The sequence below is a fragment of the Bufo gargarizans genome, chromosome 2, assembly GCF_014858855.1.
Source record: "Bufo gargarizans isolate SCDJY-AF-19 chromosome 2, ASM1485885v1, whole genome shotgun sequence".
In the NCBI taxonomy this organism is placed as follows: Eukaryota; Metazoa; Chordata; class Amphibia; order Anura; family Bufonidae; genus Bufo; species Bufo gargarizans.
The window spans coordinates 704,168,023-704,188,045 of NC_058081.1; the positions used below are offsets into that span (position 1 = coordinate 704,168,023).

Consider the following 20,023-nt stretch of genomic DNA (forward strand, 5'->3'; position numbering starts at 1 on the left):
TGCGCTCATCTAATAGGATCATAGGATTTCCCTGCGGGACCTGGGAACAGAGGGTATCCCTGTATGCGGATGATATGCTAATTTATGTGGGAAATGTGGAACCGTCCTGAGGTCCTATCATGTCACTCATGCAGGAGTTTGGAGATAGGTCTGGTCTCCGTATTACTGGGACAAGTCCACTCTCCTACTGCTAGATGAATCTGCTATGACTTTCCTTCCCCAGTCCAGCCCATTACAGGTTGTGCAACAAGTTAAGTATTTGGGGGTTTTGGTTACCGCAAACCCTAACAGTTATATTTAACTTAATATAGAACCGCTCTTAACTACAATGTCTGCTAAGGTTAAAGGGGTTGTCCAAGTTATATTTATTGATGACCTATCCTCTGGATAGGTCATCAATATCAGATCGGCACCCCCTCCGGCACCCGGCACCCCCTCCGATCAGCTGTTTGAAGAGAAGGCGTGCGCGGTGTCAGCGCTGCCTCCTCTTCACTGTTTACCTTCTAGCCGTTGCATCTGCAGTGGTGAGCAGGTGTAATTACACCCAAGCCGTCCCATTCATTTCAATAGGAAAGCTTGGGTGTAATTACACCTGCTCACCACTGCAGATGCAACGGCTAAAAGGTAAACAGTGAAGAGGAGGCAACGCTGAAGTGAAGAGGAGGCAATGGAAGTCGCTCCTAGCACTTACTCCGCAATTGTCGGTGTGTGAGGGACAACGTATGTCCCGTCTGTTTTTAATACACCGGGTGTATAGGACTCCAGAATTTTTATGCCTGATAGGTGTTCGGGCAGATGCGGATTGTCCTAGATGCATCCTTGTTACACCTCTAGAAAAAAAAAACAAAAAAACAGGAAGCCAGAAAAATTGGCGGGAAAGAGTTTGGCCTAGTCAGGATGGCGGGGGCGTAGCGACCCTCATATAGAGAGAAAATGAGCAGGAAGGACGGCCAGGGGGGAAGGGACCCCGATGGATGGGAGGGAAGGAGCCCCTAACTAGGGTAGGGAGCATACTCACCATCTGGTGCCTTCGGTAAACTCGCACTAGAGTGGGATTACCGGTACTCCACTGCGAATGCAATAATGGGGGACTGGGTGACCGGCTAGGTACGCGCCCGCAGGGGGTGCTACTAAAGTGGACCTCCACGACGAAGACCCCCTGCTGCAGGATAAAACCTGCACCTGTAAAGTGAAGAGAGAAAATAAAGAAAAAAGTAGCAGCAAGACCTGCAGGAGAAGAGCAGGTCGTGTCTGCCTCCTACGGACACTAGACTAAAACTGATTAGCCTAGTGTCTGTGGAGAGGGTATAGCCCACCTGGGCGGAGCCGACCTTTTTCATATCTAGTGTCGCCTCCTAGTGGTAGCTAGTTGTATACCCATGTCGTGTGCATGTAGCCTAAGTTTTTATTAGCTACTTTTAGTTATATATTATACGCTTGGGCAATTTTTCTGATTGTGATTTGTTTTTGTTTTTTTATTCAGAAAGTGTTTGCCTCCCGGAAGGAGCTTTTGGAGTATGATCTACAGCAGAGAGAAGCCGCCACAAGGTCCTCCCGCACCACTGTGCCGCCCACCTTCACTGCTAGTCAGTACAGAGCCTTATCGGTGCTCGGATGCGGCCATACATCCTCCACGAAGTGCTACGGCTGCGCGTCTGCTGTGACAGAGCACTGTATCACTCTGCTACGTGCTCTGGCTACTAACAGCACCATACGCCACATCCTGGTATCTCAAGGACTTATACGAGAACTGTTTGATTACAATCTGCGGCGTGGCCCTGCATCCATGCGTGATGAGGTGCGACAGGTCATGTGCCTTCTAACCAGGTAGGATTATATCTGGCATTGTCCTTCATTTTTTAGTCGTATTCTTAATGATGGATTACATTATATTTCGGTCCATCTTACAGGGACAATCCAGAAGCCACTCAGCAAATGAATGACTTAATTATTGGGAAAGTGTCAACAGCCCTTAAAGGACACTGGGCAAATCCAGATTTGGTAAGTCTGCCCCTTTATCTTCATTAACTATTTCCCATCAAAGTAGGTCTTTTTACATTGGCAGACTCTGCCCAGCACAAGCAACATGCAGGTCAGACTGCTTGTCATTACTTTAATTTTCACTGTCCATTTATTGTGGAAGGTTTTGAACAAGTCACCTTTAATGCGATGGCTCATACCCCCTTCCTTTCATACACTTTACATTATGTTGGCAGCACATCTCCCGTGTACGTGAGCAGATGTGCTGGCAACAAGCAAACATTTTTCTGGACAAAAAAAAAACGTATGGAGGTTTCTAGGGCTGATCTGTATAAAAAAAAAAAACTCCTAAATGACATACTGGTGGGATCACTTACAGATGAGTGATGGTGCAACCCCAAAAATAAATACAGCCCCTTTGGGTTTTTCCCCCTAAGTAGGCACTGTGCAGAGAAAACATTTAAAGGGGTTGTCCGGGACCAAATGTTTTAAAAAAAAAACACGTTTACTCACAATGTACATCTAAGTAAAGACCTGCATACATTTTCAGCTATTTTTGCCACTTCTATGTGGCTCCAACGGTCCCCCACTCATTGTTTATATAACTGTTTATCTTTACCTGACTTCCGGCTGCACTGCCCTGTGGGTCCTGGGGCAGCGCAGCATCAGGTGGTTACAGCTGTCTCTCTGCTCCGCTGTAACTCCGCCCCCTCATCAATATTCACCTCAATTCATTCTGCAGCTCACCGGACTGGAGGGGCGGAGCTGGTTAAGGGGCGGAGCTTAGCGGGATGTCGGCCAGCCGCTGTAACTCCACCCCCTCATCAATATTCACCTCAATTCACTCTGAAGCTCACCACTGGAGGGGCGGGGCTGAGCGGGTTGTCAAGGGGCGGAGCTGAGCTGGCTGTTAAGGGGCGGGGCTTAGCGGGATGTCGTCCAGCCACTGTAACTCCGCCCCTCATCCATATTCACCTAGATTCATTTGCTGCCAGTGACGTCACCGGGCTCCCTGAGCAGTGGAAGAGGAAGCTTTGCTTGCCTGCAAGGGACCCGGTACGTCACTGAGGAGAAGAAAACAGTAACTTCCGGCCACGAATTTCAAAGATGAAAACGGGGCTGCAGAAATCTGTGCCAAAGGTACTACCTGCTTGTATGTAATGTGTATGCCACACTTGTACTATTAGAGTAATGTCCCCAATCCCGGACAACCCCTTTAATATGACTTATTAATGGAAGTCTTCAGGCCACTGTATTTCACATGTTCAGTTTTTGGTATAACAGTAAAATTTCTTTAACGTTTACATCATACCCAGTAATAAGATGTTCTAGACTATTGGGCGGTCATAGAAAGTATCTGAAGTTATAAAAATCTGCTGTCTGCTTCTGATAATTAAGGGGTTGTGCCATATTTTCTGGAACCCCCACCGATCATGAGAACGGGGGATCCCATTTCTGATGGAGCAGCAGGAGTTCAGCTATCTCTGGCACTCCCATGGAGAATCAATGGAGCTTAAGGGCGCAGTCTCGAGATCTGGCTCTCTATTGAAACTGGACCCCCGTTCTCGTTATTTTTGGGTGTCCCAACAATAGAACACCTAGCAATCAACTAGTTATTCCCTATCCAAAGGAGAGGGGAATAACCTAAGAACCCCTTAAGGAAATTCAGCATTATCCCAAATTCCTCTGTCTAATTAAGGCAACTTTCGCGTTCAGAACGGATCAGTTTGTATTATCTTTAACATAGCCAAAACTGATCCGTCTTGAACACCATTGAAAGTCGATGGGGGACGGATCCTTTTTCTATTGTGCCAGATTGTCAGTGAAAACGGATCCGTCCCAATTGACTTACATCAGTTTTGTCAGATGGACACCAAAACGCTGCAAGCAACCTCCAAAGCGGAATGGAGGCAGAACAGAGCCAAACTGATGCATTCTGAGCGGATCCTTATCCATTCAGAATGCATTAAGGGCAAAACTGATCCATTTTGGACCGCTTGTGAGATCCCTGAATGGATCTCACAAACGGAAACCAAAACGCCAGTGTGAAAGTAGCTTTAAAGGGGTATTCCAATCTCAGACAATGGGGGCATATAGCTAAGATAGGTGGGACCCGCACCTACACAAAGAATGGAGCGAGGAAGGTGTTGGCTGGAGCACCCCAGGATTTCCAGGGTCTGGCCACCCCCAAGTGCTCTCTGATCTGTTTTGGACCACTTGTGAGATCCCTGAACGGATCTCGCAAACGGAAACCAAAACACCAGTGTGAAAGTAGACTAAAAGGTTCTAACTGCACTAGCCATGAATGCTGCTTCAGTAGCTGATGCCTGACCATTTAGTATCCATTGCTTCTATTAAATGACCTTCTAGTCCGATGCCTATGCAGTAAGCGGTAAATGAATGTATAAGTATTGATTTTCTAATCCTATTATGGTTTTCAGTATTTTCAAATGTCTATTCCAGGCCAGTAGTCTGCAGTATGAGATGCTGCTGCTTACCGATTCTATATCCAAGGAGGACAACTGCTGGGAGCTTCGTCTGCGCTGCGGTACGTATTACAGCACATAAACAGAGGACATTTGGTATCCCAACATTAATACAGAACTTTAGGTTAAAGGGGTCTCACATCAGCCAATGGCATTTATCATGTAGAGAAAGTTAAGACAAGCCACTTACTAATGCATTGTTATTATTCATATTGCTTCCTTTGCTAGCGTTATCCATTTTTCCATCACATTATATGCTTCCTGTTTCCATGGTTACGCCCACCCTGCAATCCAGCAGCAATGGCCATGCTTGCACAACATAGAAAAAAGTGATGGCCTCTCTGGTGGCCATGACCAGAAGAGCGCACATAGGCCGGTGCTTTTTCCTACAGTGTAAAAGCACGGCCACCGATGCTGGATTGCAGGGTGGTCGTAATCATGGAAACGAGCCGTGTATAATGTGATGGAAAAATTTATCCATCCAGCAAAGGAAGCAACACGAACAATCACAATACATTAGTAAGTGCCTTTGTATTAACTCTCTCCACATGATAAAGGGCATTTGCTGAAGTGAGACAACCCCTTAAATACAAGGCACTTACTAATGTGTTGTGATTCTCCATGTTGCCTCCTTTGCTTGCTTGCTGGCTTGATTTATTTTTCCATCACATTATACCCTGCTCATTTCCAGGGGTTACGACCACCCTGCAATCCAGCAGTGGTGGTCGTGCTTGCGGACTATGGGGAAAAAGCTCCCACAACCCTAGCCACCAGAGAGGCTGGCGCCTTTTCCTATAGTGTGCCAGCATAACCACCACTGCTGGATTGCAGGGTGGTCGTAACCATGGACCCGAGAAATGTATAATGTGATGGGAAAATGAATGAAGCTGGCAAAGGAGGAAATATGGGCAATCACAATACTTTAGTAAGTGCCTTATGTTCGCTTTGCTTCAATGATAAATGCCACTTGCTGAAGTGAGACAACCCCTTTAAGTGTAAGAATAAGCAGATATTAGCTTTTAGATGTGGTTTGTTTTGTGGAGATTTTTGTGCCCCATGGATATTAGAGCAGTCCTAAGGCTCCATTTACACGTCCGCAATTCTGTTCCACATTTTGCTAAACGGGATTGCGGACACATTCATTTCTATGGGGCCACACTATGTGCTGTCCGGATCTGCACTTCCGGGTCCACAATTCCGTTCCTGAAAAAAATAGAACATGATTAGGACAATATTAGGCATTTTCTATTAGTGCCGGCAATGTGCCGTCCGCAAAACGCGGAACTCACATCGCCGATGTCTGTGTTTCGCAGTTTCGCAAAACGCATACGGATGTGTGATTGGACCCTAATTGTAATTAAGATCAGGGTCTGTGTTCCAGTTTCTATAGTTCTGTGTTAGGCTGTCCTATATACAGTGCCCTGTACTCTGTATATATTTAAACCTGTCCTCCATCGCTTACAGCGCTCAGTCTCTTCCTGATGGCTGTCAACATCAAGACCCCTGTCGTGGTGGAGAACATTACGTTAATGTGCCTGAGAATCCTGCAGAAGCTCATTAAACCTCCCACACCCACCAGCAAGAAGAATAAGGTAAGGCCAACTCCTCTGCCTGTCTGTCCCCGCTTTTCTATGGGGGGCCCCTTTCATTGTAATTCCAGCACACCTTCTGAGACCTCTGCCTCTTTTGTGTCGGTATTCTAGGATGTTCCAATGGAGGCATTAACTACAGTAAAGCCTTACTGCAATGAAATACATGCACAGGCCCAGCTCTGGCTTAAGAGGGATCACAAAGCATCATATGAAGCCTGGAAGAAATGTCTGCCGGCCCGAGGTAAGATGCTGTGAGGCTAGATTCACACACTGTGTAGTTGCTTAATTTTGGTTGCGGTATCCACCTCAACAAGTACTCTGCAATGTAAGTGAAGGGGGATTTGTCTGATTGATGTGGTTTTTCAAATCTGCCATATCTGTTGGAGCAGTGCTATGAATTATTATTGCGGATTTCATTCTTTGCAATGAAAAGAGTGACCGCTTTGGCATGAAACGCATGCAAATTTTATTGCATATTTTGGTGCTAATATGTAGCCTGAGTCCACAGCATAATTTTTTTTTCTTCAACAATCCCAAATGAGTGACATATTATAACAAAGAATAAAGCACAATAATAATTGCAAAAAAAAAAGAAAATTTGACCACAGTGTACAAATCAATACTTTAATTATCCTATTGAGACCTACCAAGGCTCCCATCAGAATAGTTAGAAGAAACCATACAAGGAAGCATAAAGGCATTGTGAGCCCTTCAAGACCTCCAAACTTCCTCCTATCTGGAGTACCTCGATTGGCCTATAGCTAACAAACCTCTCATATGAGTTTGTGGTGTTGATCACTGCAATGATCTAATCTAAGGATGGCGTCAACTGGCCACCAAAATTTGGGAATTTATGAGGTTTCTGCATATGAGAGGTTGTAGTGCCCTGGGGGAAGCGGTGCATGTGCATAAATAATAGAGCTGTCTGTGGTGGGAGGGTCGTCTCCACCCCAATAAGGTCTGAGATCAATGCTATAACCTGAGTCCACAATGGCTGGATCACAGGGCGACGCCACAGAATATGGTAAAGAGACCCCCTCGCCCTACACTGCCTCCAGCAGAAAGGCGGTGAAGATGGATACATTGCATGCAGTCCGTCCGGGGTACAATAACCACCTTAAAATCATTTTCATGGCTGACTCTATGTGGAGCACACACCTTCACAGCATAATTTTTAACCTAAGCATATCAAGTCAGTGGAATTTCACCTAGTTGTATATGGATTTTGTTTATTTATGGCACCAGTGGGGTTGTATAAGGCCCCTTTCACATGAGTGAGTTCCACGCATTGGACTTGCAGCGTGTGTCAGCGAGAGCACCCGCCCTGACCTCCCAGCACTGACCAGTTCACATAGCATTATATTGATTTATGATGCTATGTAACCCTTACACTTTTGGACTGTATTGTATAACACTGACCGCATTATGTCAGTGTTATACAATACATTTCAGAACTGGAAGGGTTGCCTAGCATCATAAATCAATATAATGCCATGGGCCCAGTCAGTGCTGGGAGGTCAGGGCGGGTGCACCAGCTGACACACGCTGCAAGTCCAATGCGTGGAACTCACTCATGTGAAAGAGGCCTAAACCTGGAATTGGCAATCACTGGGTGAGGTTTCATTGTTTTATTAAGAGCTTGTGTATAAAATAGTGATGTGAACAGATTTTACAGTGTAGTGAATGCCTATGGGATCATTTGTGTTGTTTACTATGCATTACTGCGCTCGTCATGTTTTTGCTGCTCTTTCTAACCTCATGTAGTTGAAGTCTTGTAGGGGAGCAGAAGAAGGATCGTAATTTTTCTTGTCATTTTTTTTTCTTCATTAGGAATAGACAGCAGTGGAAACACACCAAGCAAAGCTGAGCTCAGACAGATGTACCTGCAAGAGAAGTACGTGTGGAAGTGGAAACAATTCATGAGCAAGAAAGGCAAAAGGACAACCCCTCTCGATCTCAAACTGGGACACAACAATTGGCTAAGACAGGTGAGAGAGCGTCCCCTGCCTGTTCGGTGATACCGCAGGGCTTCCCTCCTCTTTACTTCAGTGTTTGTCTTGTATCTTTAGTATTAACTGCTTGTTGTCTTGCCTTTCATCACAGGTGTTATTCACCCCGGCCACACAAGCCGCTCGTCAGGCAGCGTGCACCATTGTTGAGGCATTGGCAACCTTTCCCAGCCGCAGACAGCAGGTCCTGGATCTTCTCACCAGGTGGCTGTCGAGGGATAGATGAACATTTGTTATGTAATGTATGAGGCAGGTCCTGTACTAATATATATTGCTTTTTCTCAGCTATTTGGATGAACTAAGTGTCGCTGGGGAATGTGCAGCTGAATATCTAGCCTTGTATCAGAAACTTATCAAGCCCGCTCACTGGAAGATCTATTTGGCAGCGCGCGGCGTGCTACCATATGTTGGAAATCTCATCACTAAGGTAATGGATGTCACTCCTGCTTAACATGTGCGGAAAGCTGATGATGACATTATTATATAAACTTAAGTCTACGTTCACACGGCTGCCGTTACATGACCGTTTGAATGGTATGGGGGTTATTCACCTGGCCATCAAAAAATAGCACATGTTCCCGTTTTGTCCAATTTGACAAAATACAATTAGAGGGGGACCGTTTTTAACATGTGTTTCTGAGAAAGGCATCAGTGCCTTTTAAAACTGTTGTGTGAATCTAGCCATAGTGCCACCACTTGTAGTCTGGTGCATTAGGCTTCAGTCCCATCACCCCTTCTATGTCTGCTGTTTATATGGCTGCCTTCATCATACGTTTCCTCCTGATGCCATTTCTTGTGATCCCAAGTGCAAAGTAGATAAAAACTCCACGCTTGAGTCATCTAAGAGATGCATAGGTTTCCTATATATGACTGTGTGGACTCTCCTTTAGGAAATCGCACGTCTGCTGGCGTTAGAAGAGGCGACTCTTAGTACAGATCTACAGCAGGGATATGCTCTGAAGAGTCTCACAGGTAAAATTTTGTGATATCTTGCAGTGGTATTCTTATCTGTTGGATGTTTTCATAGCTGCGTACCTTTTCCTCCTCAATGAAGAGGAGATTTTAAGGGGGTTATTAATGGGATCCCCTTTGAGTGACTGTTATCTACAGGAAAACTCAAAACGTAGTGCTTTCCATTTATCCCATTGAAACCAATAGATCAGTGATGGCTAACCTTGGCACTCCAGCTGTGGTGAAACCACGACTCCCAGCATGCTCCATTTATTTCTATAGAGTTCTGAGAGCAACCAAGCAACGGGGGCATCTTGGGAGTTGTAGTTTTACCACAGCTGGAGTGCCAAGGTTAGCCATCACTGCAATAGATTAATCTTTGATATTCTACTTGCTCTGTCCTTCAGACTGAGAACCACTGTTTGCAGTGGCCCTCCTTTTGACTATGGAAGGTGGCACTCTTGGGGGCCCTCCCAATTACATTGAAATGACTTAATAGGGTTTCACCATTGCCTGCCTAATATTTGATATTTAAGATCTTGTTTCCTGGTCCTCAGGTCTCCTCTCTGAATTTGTGGAGGTGGAATCCATCAAGCGTCACTTCAAGAGCCGCCTGGTTGGCACGGTGCTTAATGGATACCTCTGTCTTCGAAAGCTGGTGGTGCAGAGAACCAAACTGATTGATGAGACCCAGGACATGCTACTGGAGATGCTGGAGGACATGACTACTGGTAAGCACTCACTCTTCTCCTTGTGTGTCAGCTAATGTACTTTCATGATTAGGAATTCTGCAGGTTTATTATAATTTTGGGGCTTCTAGATCATCACACAGAAGTAATTGCGGTCTGGTGGTTCCATTATGGGGTGTCTGGGTATAATTATTTTTTATCCACAATCGCTAAAAGCAATTTTGACGCTTTCATTTCTGCAGGTACCGAGTCAGAAACCAAGGCTTTCATGGCGGTTTGCATTGAGACAGCCAAGCGGTATAGCCTGGATGATTACAGAACGCCAGTCTTTATATTTGAGAGGCTCTGCAGCATCATATACCCCGTGAGTGATAATAGTAACTACATGGTCACCAATACATTACTTTTCAGTGAAATATCTGTTTGTCACAGTAATATGTAAACTAATTGTGTTGAGTCCTCTCATCAGGAGGAGAATGAAGTGACAGAGTTTTTTGTAACTCTGGAGAAAGACCCCCAGCAAGAAGACTTCCTCCAGGGCCGAATGCCAGGGAACCCATACAGCAGCAACGAGCCAGGAATTGGGCCTCTAATGAGAGACATCAAGAATAAGATCTGCCAGGATTGTGACCTTGTGGCCCTGCTAGAGGACGACAGTGGGATGGAGGTAAGTAAATAACATAAGTTGTTACGTAAATCTGCAGCAAATCCACCACGTCTAAAAATGGCCTAAAAGCTTCCATCAATGTTGCAACGTCACTGGAACCAGTTTGCAGCACTGACACATAGTAATACAAAAGGTTCAATGAAGACTCCTATCCACTCTGGGAGGCTTGCTCCCCAAAACCTTCACCTTTTCTCAGAATATTTATACTGCTCTGATAAACAGTTTAATTTATTTATGTAAACAAGTTAGGATCTATAATGGGGGAGATTCCTACTTGTTTTCCACAAATAAAAAGCTAACAAGAGCTCGTGAACTGTGCTAAGTTGATGACAAAAGGAAGACAGTTGTATACAAAATATACATATATTTATTAATAATATTTCAGTGCAATAAAAAAATATATAATATATCAAATTGGTGGCATTTAAAGAATAATCAATTATATGCAATCAGACAAAATAACCTATAGGATATAGATATAATCAATAATCAAACTAGTATCTTGGTAATAACAGACACAAAATAAAACTTAAGATTGACACTTGATTTCTCACAGCGAACAGATTTTCCTGATTTAAAGTTAGGCTTTCCCCATGTGATGTAATATATATCAATTCAATTAGACCATCTGACTAGAACTACAATCAGTTCTCTGGAGATCACACAATTGTAGATATAAAATTGTATAGCTTAAAGGGAACCTGTCACCTGGATTTTGGGTGTAGAGCTGAGGACATGGGTTGCTAGATGGCCGCTAGCACATCCGCAATACCCAGTCCCTATAGCTCTGTGTGCTTTTATTGTGTAAAAAACCTGATTTGATACATATGCAAATTACCCTGAGATGAGTCCTGTACGTGAGATGAGTCAGGGACAGGACTCATCTCAGGTTAAATTGCATATGTATCAAATCAGGTTTTTTTTTACACAATAAAAGCACACAGAGCTATGGGGACTGGGTATTGCGGATGTGCTAGCGGCCATCTAGCAACCCATGTCCTAGATTGGAAAGACATAATTGATGCTGCAGGAACAATTATCTCCAATTAATCTAGATCCTACAAATAACAATATAGTCTATTTAAATAAATGTATGTGTATATGGCAATCAGTTGCCTAATATACAGAAGAAAATGTATACTATACCAGTTATTCAGGATTAATCTGTCTGGAAGAAATCAGCGTCAAGGTTCAGCAATGAAGTCAGGTCAAGTCTTCTCTTTGCTCTGATATTTCCTCTATCTTGTGCCTTTTCTTGGGTGTTGTAATGGCTTTCTTTCCTTCTGGTTGTAGTGGCCTCCCCCCTGTGTCCCCTGATACTATCTTTTATCGCTCTTATGAAAAGGGGCTTGACTTGGTCTTCCACGTGACTGACATCATTTCGTATTATATCATCCCCTTTTTCTTACCTCAACTCTACCACAAGGGGGCACTATGGTTCTATGTAACAGTTGGTGTAATTACAAGTCAATTCTTCTATTTTCTTTTAATTTGACAAAAAGATAACCTTTGACCTAAATCTGGGACCATGTTATAAATATAGTTAAGGCATTTAGGCTTACTACTGTCAGACATCCAGTCTACTAGAACGATATGCGATTTAAAACATCTTTCACAGGACACTTATCTCCTTATCTGTGCATTCCACAGACATGTGGTAATTAACTTCAACCCTTCTTGTTCACACACATAACAAGTCTACATTGGAAACCTCACCTAATTCTATACACCATGAATATATTCTGATTATCAATAATGAATTCTAATTGATATCAGTTTCTTAGAACATAACATATAGGATAAAATATATAACGCACAATACAATCACTTTATAGCTATATACTCCATACAATGACTATAAAATTGATCCCCTTCTATTAATTGGGATGGAAAAAAAAAAACCTTTAACACATTCAGTCCATTGTTTACAACGACTGACCTGCACGTTTTATGGTACATCTTTACCTCCCCCATTCAATTTACGACCTGGGAATGGTTTATGCAAGCATTCCTAACTTTTTAATTAGTGATTCTCTGTCTTGAGAAAGCTCGAACTCACACTGCCCTTTCACAAGACAAGATGGCTACCAGAATGCCCATATACCCCTCTTTAAATATAATTTGTATAAAGGCTTTTATAATATTGATTCCTTTTCTGCTCAATATATCTGACCCTTTGCTGTGCCCCAGTGGGGAGTTGTGACACCAAAACACTGGACAGAATGCCCTATGACACCATAACTGGACAGTCCACCCCACACAGTGATGACTAGTTCAGTTTTAATAGTCCCAAAATGTCCATGTGGCCTGACAACTTTACCAGATGATCTTATCAGGAGCTTCTGGTTGGTAAGAAATGTAGTAACATTATATCAGTAGTAGAAATAATGATGAAAATTACAATAAAAATGCCGTAACCTGATGAATACAGGGTAACTAGTTTAGGCTACTTTCACACTTGGGTTGTTAATTCCAGTATTGAGACCCGGCAGAGGATCTCTGTACCGGTGTTAAACTAATCCGTTTTGATTTAGCACATCCGGATGCATCCATTCCGTTAGGATGCGGTTGTATGAAATCAAAACGGGGAAAAAAACGTATCCGTCTCCATTGACTTACATTGTTTTCAGCTCTGGATCATTTTTTTGCCGTTTTTATGATGGGACACAAAACCGCAGCTTGCAGAGGTTGTGTGTCCAGGTCACAAAACGGAATGCTGCCGTAACGTTAGGAAGACATCCTGATGCATCCTGAACGGTTCTCTTTCCATTCGGAATGCATGAGGCCTAAACAGAAACATTTTTTTCTGGCATTGAAATATTCTGCTGGATCTCAATACCGGAAAACCACAACGCAAGTGGGAAAGTAGCCTTAAATGGGTTTAATTAACCATCTCTGGCAACCTATACAATGTCTTAAAATAACCTTTCTATACTCACGTGCAGTAGTCCTGATGCTGTTTGCTTACGAACCGCATCAGTGGCATTCTATCATACAGCCAGACCCAAACACCAAAAAACCAATGGGACACATTTATAAAAGATATATCCATTACCATCTTTATTGTTCAATAAAAGATATACATGACGGAGCAGCTGGCAGAAAGAGACATAGAGAACACAGCAAAGGGCATACACATAGGGTGATTTATGTCCAGGGGAATATAACTATCCAATCTAAAACCTGTCCTGAGTCACAGAATAGTACGTGGTCAGATATCTCTCAACAACAGACCTATGATATTTATATCAGGGCATATATTATGAGGGCTCCACCATGCACTAGGATGCCTTTCATACGTGTAAAACACACAATAAGCAAGTGTGTTGTATCATACACACAGTGTCACAATTATTAACTATGAAGTATGATGATATACCAGCTACCAGTACATAGCTATGCTGTGACACCGCGAGTACAAATCAACACCTATACGAAGGCAAACCCAATCATGGACAATTAAACCCAAAGATGGAATTGCTGTTTGTTTTATTTTAGGCTGGATAATCCCTTTGAATAGATTTTATTGATCATAGTTTGACTGCTGCTTTAAGACATTGGAACAGTTGTGGCAGAGTTATAAATCGCAGATCTGGCGGGGCAGCTTTATGCTAATCATTGTGTCTTATTACAGCTTCTGGTGAATAATAAGATCATCAGCCTAGACCTGCCGGTGGCCGAGGTGTACAAGAAGGTCTGGTGCCCGACTAATGAGGTACGGTTCATTCTCATCTATATAAGCTGACGTCATTCGTAGCACACCATATTTATTTCCTTTAGTCCACAACAGGAGTCCTCAGATTTAGTTTGGGTTTCCTATTTATCAGACACTGCCCTATCAGACTTCAACCTTCTGCTCCCCCCTCCATTGCAGAACTTTCAATGTGTCCTGACAGATAAAGACTAGTGTTGAGCGAACTTGTGTTTTAAGTTTGGCGTCTAAAGTTCGGGTTATTGAAGAATCGCGTTATGGATTCCGCTACCACGGACCATAACGCGATTCTTCGATAACCCGAACTTTAGACACTGAACTTAAAACACACGTTCGCTCAACACTAATAAAGACATTGTGTCATTGCATCCTTCTTTACTGTTTCAGGGTGAACCGATGAGAATAATTTACAGAATGAGGGGTCTTCTAGGGGATGCAACAGAAGAATTCATTGAGTCTTTAGACTCAACGACAGGTAACGTTTATAGGCGACAGAATAGTAAAATGTTAACCTGTTTATTAACCAGCCAGGGGAAACAAATTGTCAATTATTGTATTTTTTTATTTTTAATAGATGAGGAAGAAGATGAGGAGGAAGTGTACAAGATGGCGGGAGTAATGGCTCAATGTGGCGGGCTCGAGTGTATGTTGAACCGTCTGGCTGGTATCAAGGACTTCAAGCAGGGTCGTCATCTTCTTACAGTAAGTCTGAGCGGTTACTGTAGATTTGCTTGTTTCTGCCATAGTTAGGTTTGTACTAGTCTGTGTGTTATGTATATGAGCGTCTGGTGAGTTGTATCTGTCCTTTGTTTGCAGGTCCTTCTAAAACTTTTCAGCTACTGTGTCAAGGTGAAGGTGAATCGTCAGCAGCTGGTGAAACCTGAAATGAACACACTGAACGTAATGCTGGGCACCCTGAACTTGGTAAGACTGGTACAGGCTGCTGACTACATATGTCATATCTGGAGGGGTCTCTCTACTGATTTACAGAGTCTTCTTTTTCTCCAGGCCCTGGTGGCGGAGCAGGAGAGCAAAGATAGCGGCGGGGCCGCTGTGGCCGAACAAGTGCTGAGTATAATGGAAATCATACTGGACGAGTCCAATGCTGAGCCGCTGAGCGAGGACAAGGTGAGAGAAAACAGGGCTCTCTATATTCTGTAACCTGGGGGGGGTGAGTCTTAAGACTTAGATTTGGTATATATGATAGACCTTAAATCAGACACATTAAAAGTCTCCAGTGTTCTGCCCAGTCTGACGATGTGCACAGCACGGATTACGCCAGAACTATTCTAACTTTTTGAACCTGTGCACAATGGTTTCCGGGTGCTGTATGATTACCTTGGCAGCTATGCAGCCTGGTTTGCAGTGGCATCTCTCGATGATGATTTCATGTCGGGCAGGATAGTCACTTTTGAGGGACACTTTAGCGGCAGTAGGTAAAGGTAGTCTTCTAACTGCATCTGCCAAAGGTCTGCCCTTACCAGTGTGGGCAGTATAGCAATGAGGAGATAGATTATTTATTATATATATATATATATAATCTATGTATCCTTCCAAAAAGGAGAAAAAAAACATGCGTCGCATATCCACAAGCTATGTATTACATTGTTTCTAAGCACAATTACTAGCATACAACGCCTTAGTCCACTAACTGTACAAGAGGCCATTTGTATAGAATTTGATCAAAGTGCAAAAGCCCACTCGCCACGTCTAGGTTGCCTCTTTAGAGTGGGACCTACTCTAAATTGGCAAAGCACCACATGGCAACCACCACCAAAACAAGCCTTCTGTCAGACTGGGCCCCCGTGGCACTTGGCCCCACCACAGCAGCAAGCCGCACAGTACTGCACCATGTGAACAGATGTGTAGATGGCGTCATTTATCAAACTGGTGTAAAGTAGAACTGGCTTAGTTGCCCATAGCAACCAATCAGATTCCACCTTTCATTTTTGACAGCTCCCATTAGAAAATGAAAGGTGAAATCTGATTGGTTGCTATGGGCAACTAAGCCAGTTCTACTTTAGACCATAAGTGAACCCAAGAGTTTATACAAATGACCTTGTATACATTAGCGGAGTGTGGCGTTTGTATACTAGTAATTATGCTGAAAAGCAATGTAAATTGTGCACATCCAGAACTTGTGGATGTGCGATCCATGTTTTTTTCTTCTCTTTTTGGGAATATAATCTTTGTATTTGCATCCAAGGCAGATTAGGCTGTTTATTTTGGGTAAAATGAGTTGCAAGATTTCCAAGCTTCTTGTTTTGTTGATGCAATGCATTCCTCTTTCTGCCACTAGGTGGCACCACCATCCTTTACAATGGAGAATTAATCTTGAGATCTGCTGCAGCCTCTCAGTAAAGTTAATGCCGGCTGTATGGCAATATTAAGAACTAGCTTGCCTTGCTCTCTACAAGTAACAATTCCCCTGTTGCTTTCTCCTCTTTGCAGGGTAACCTATTGCTCACCGGCGATAAGGATCAATTGGTAATGTTGCTTGATCAGATCAATAGTACTTTTGTACGATCGAATCCCAGCGTGCTGCAGGGTTTGCTGCGCATCATCCCATACCTGTCATTTGGAGAAATGGAAAAAATGCAGATTCTTGTGGATCGCTTCAAGCCGTACTGCACGTTTGAGAAGTAAGCCTCGTTATTATTGTATGATGATATTTTTTTTTTTAGGAAACTTTTCTGTTTCTTTTATGAATATAGAAAGTTTGATATAGGCTGCTCCACCAGGAGTATCAACACTAGCAGTTAGAGGTATTCCTGTTACTATAGGTTATCCCCTGTCCACTGAATAGGGGACAGCTAACTGACCTGTGGTCAGACCTAGACACGGGCACCCCACTCCCCTGTCCTAATGGATCAACGTAATCCATGCCACTCTTGTCACTCATTCTTTATGGGGCTGCCAGATTTAGCCAAGTGTTGCATGTACTCTCCTATCTCTGGCAGTACCAGAAAGAATGAATGGAGCAGAAGAACACATGTTTAACCCTCTGTTATGCTAGGAAGGTGGAATGGGACCCTCTGTTATGCTAGGAAGGTGGAATGAGACCCCCACCGATTAGCTACTTACCCCCTTATTCCCTATCCAGTAGGTAGACCGCAGCACGCAGAGGTCTTATGATTTATTCACCAAAATATTGCTACGTTTCCACCTTACATAGTCTTTTTTTTTTATTGGTGAATAAATCAGTTTTATATTGAAGACTTGCTGCGGTCTCTCTCTCTGCATTTTGAATAACAGGGGCTCTACAGGCTGGTACCAATCGCCGCTGGCACCACTACCCTTTGCACAATTTTAACCATAAGTGCTGCTACAACCTTCTTCGGTTCTATACGATCTAGTGGGTGGGAAATAACTTGTAGTAACCGGAATACTCCTTTAGGTATGCAGTCTTGCTTTCAGTCATCAGCCACTTTCCACTGTAAGGCGTTAGTGATGACCTCCCCATTAGATAGAACATCACATTTTTTCATCTTTGTGTGTCCTTAGCTCGTCCCATGTCTACCAGGCCATGCCCAGAGTATTTACTACATTAGATATAACCCATCTAAGTTCCCTGGTGTTCACTTGTTTCATCTCTCAGGTATGATGATGAGCATTGCACGGATGACAAGGTGTTCCTGGACTGTTTCTGTAAAATCACCTGCCGGCATTAAGAATAACAGCAATGGCCACCAGCTAAAAGATCTCATACTCCAGAAGGGGATCACACAGAATGCCCTGGACTACATGAAGAAGCACATCCCCAGTGCAAAGAAGTAAGACTCCCACCGTCGCACTGATCACCGTCCATGATGACGCAGAACTGTTGATGGCTGCCGAGCCTTTCATCTCTGGGATATTGGGGTTAATCATTGATTAAAGAGATATTCCTATGTCATAAAGTGATGGCATGTTGCGAATATATGATCAGTGGGAGGGGGGTTGACCCTGTGGTGGCATACCTGATTCAGGGCTGCGGCCCTGCAAATGGGCACTCGATGTGCAGGGAACTGCAACTGGCCCCATGCACTTGTGCAAGAAACGTCTGAAAAGTCTGCCCCATCATTCTCATAATCTGAGGTCATACCCCCCCCACTGACCATAAAGTGGTGGCATATCCATCGCTTTGATATGGGAATACAACCTTTAATGAAAAGTTTAACATCTTTGCACATTTTTCACTGTTTTCAAAATGTGTCTTTGCCATCAATGAATGGGAAGATTCTTTCCCATTCAGACCCAAGACTTCTAGCTGAGGGTTTGTAACATTGTACCTGTGCGTCTGCAGCAAAACTTTGAAATCGTCTTTATACAGTGTTCAGTCTTTAGTCACACAGACCAGAACATTTCTACATGATTAGTGTACACTATAGGGGAGGCAGCGTCCCTGTATGCCTGCATGTGCTCCATGTTTTTCCCTCCTTACCAGTCTCTTGTTCCCTTCAGCCTGGATGCCGATATCTGGAAGAAATTCCTCTCCCGACCCGCCCTCCCCTTTATTTTGCGGTTACTCAGAGGATTGGCCACACAGCACCTCCCCACCCAGGTGAGTGTTCCAGCCCCGGCAACCAAAAGCTACGCAGGTGAGCGCACGCAGCATTATGCTTGTTTTATTAGCATGATGTCAGTGTTTAGTCAATCGGCTGCAATAATATTCAACCCCCTAAATAAGTGCTCCTACAAAGACACAACAATTTCTTATTGCCTAGAAGGACAGAGCGTTTCAGGACAGGGGCATTCTGATTTTTTTTGTGAGGTCACAGACTGAAAGGTACATAATGTAAGGAGTGGGACCCCCAGCAGCACAGATTATTTCAGGAGAGGAGTGTACTGATCTTGCTAGGGTCACAGACTTGACGGCCGCTTTTACAGTGTTAGGTCAGTATTTGATCATTGATTACCATTCAGGATGGTGAGCCAAAACCAGGAGTGGCGGCTCCACTGAGATAAGGTATAAGGGAAAGATCTGCCCCTGTTTAGAGTTTAGATCCGCACCTGGTTTGGGCTCAAAATAACTGATGGAAATCACTGACGTGTGAAAGCGGCCTCGCATAGTGGACGGGTCTGCGAGCAGTAGAGAGAGAGCCTTTGTGGGAGGTCAGAGACTAAAGGTAACACTGGAGGACGTAGACTACCCCCAGCAATACAGAGTATTTCAGGAGAGGAAAATGCTGATCTTGCAGGGGTCACAGACATTTTCATATTGGATGAGCAGAATCTGCTAGCAGCACAGAATATTACAGGGGAGGAGTATGAGGATTCAATGGCAGGTCTCTGACTGAGAGTTGCATAGTGGAAGGGCAGAAATTGCTAGCAGCACAGAGTATTACAGGAGAGGAAAGTGATGGATCAATGGCAGGTCACTGACAGAGTTGCGTAGTGGAAGGGGCAGGGTCACCCAGAAGCACAGATTATTTTCAGGAGTGGAATAAGCTGAACTTGCAGGGGTTACTGAGAGTTATAGAGGGATGACAGGATCTGCAAGCAGCACAGAGCATTACAGGATGGAGTGTAATGAATCAGTGGGAGGTCCCAGTTACATGGTGAAAGGAGCTGTGCCTGCAGAAGTGTGGATTGTTCATCTTGCTGCTTCTGTTTGTCTCCTATGTCCAGTCGTGTGTTTCATATCCCCGGTCTTCATTCCTCATTATTTCTATTATTTAGCAGGCCCTTATAGGTACAGATTCCATCACAAACCTTCACAAGTTAGAGCAAGTGTCCAGCGATGAGGGAATCGGGACGCTTGCAGAAAACCTATTGGAAGCCCTTCGAGAGCACCCTGACGTCAATAAGAAGATTGACGCCGCAAGGAAGGAGACTCGAGCCGAGAAGAAGCGTATGGCCATGGCGATGAGGCAGAAGGCGCTGGGTACTCTGGGCATGACTGTGAGTGTATGGTGAACTGCAGCTGGTAGCACTGGTTATAGGAGGACAATAATC

The 20,023-nt window shown here is 43.9% G+C and overlaps 1 protein-coding gene across 1 annotated transcript in view; it reads left to right on the forward strand.

Moving 5' to 3' along the window:
- The window catches only part of UBR4 (ubiquitin protein ligase E3 component n-recognin 4), a 94,825-nt gene that overhangs the window by 66,686 nt on the left and 8,116 nt on the right, over window positions 1-20,023 (forward strand). Inside the window, 22 exon segments of the mRNA XM_044282503.1 lie at window positions 1,484-1,827; window positions 1,911-2,001; window positions 4,444-4,528; window positions 5,931-6,058; window positions 6,170-6,299; window positions 7,889-8,046; window positions 8,162-8,271; window positions 8,353-8,494; window positions 8,958-9,039; window positions 9,576-9,749; window positions 9,950-10,071; window positions 10,177-10,374; window positions 14,009-14,089; window positions 14,474-14,561; window positions 14,661-14,788; window positions 14,903-15,010; window positions 15,095-15,214; window positions 16,538-16,728; window positions 17,685-17,745; window positions 17,747-17,859; window positions 18,530-18,629; window positions 19,751-19,969. Coding sequence (XP_044138438.1) covers window positions 1,484-1,827; window positions 1,911-2,001; window positions 4,444-4,528; window positions 5,931-6,058; window positions 6,170-6,299; window positions 7,889-8,046; window positions 8,162-8,271; window positions 8,353-8,494; window positions 8,958-9,039; window positions 9,576-9,749; window positions 9,950-10,071; window positions 10,177-10,374; window positions 14,009-14,089; window positions 14,474-14,561; window positions 14,661-14,788; window positions 14,903-15,010; window positions 15,095-15,214; window positions 16,538-16,728; window positions 17,685-17,745; window positions 17,747-17,859; window positions 18,530-18,629; window positions 19,751-19,969 — 2,973 coding nt within the window.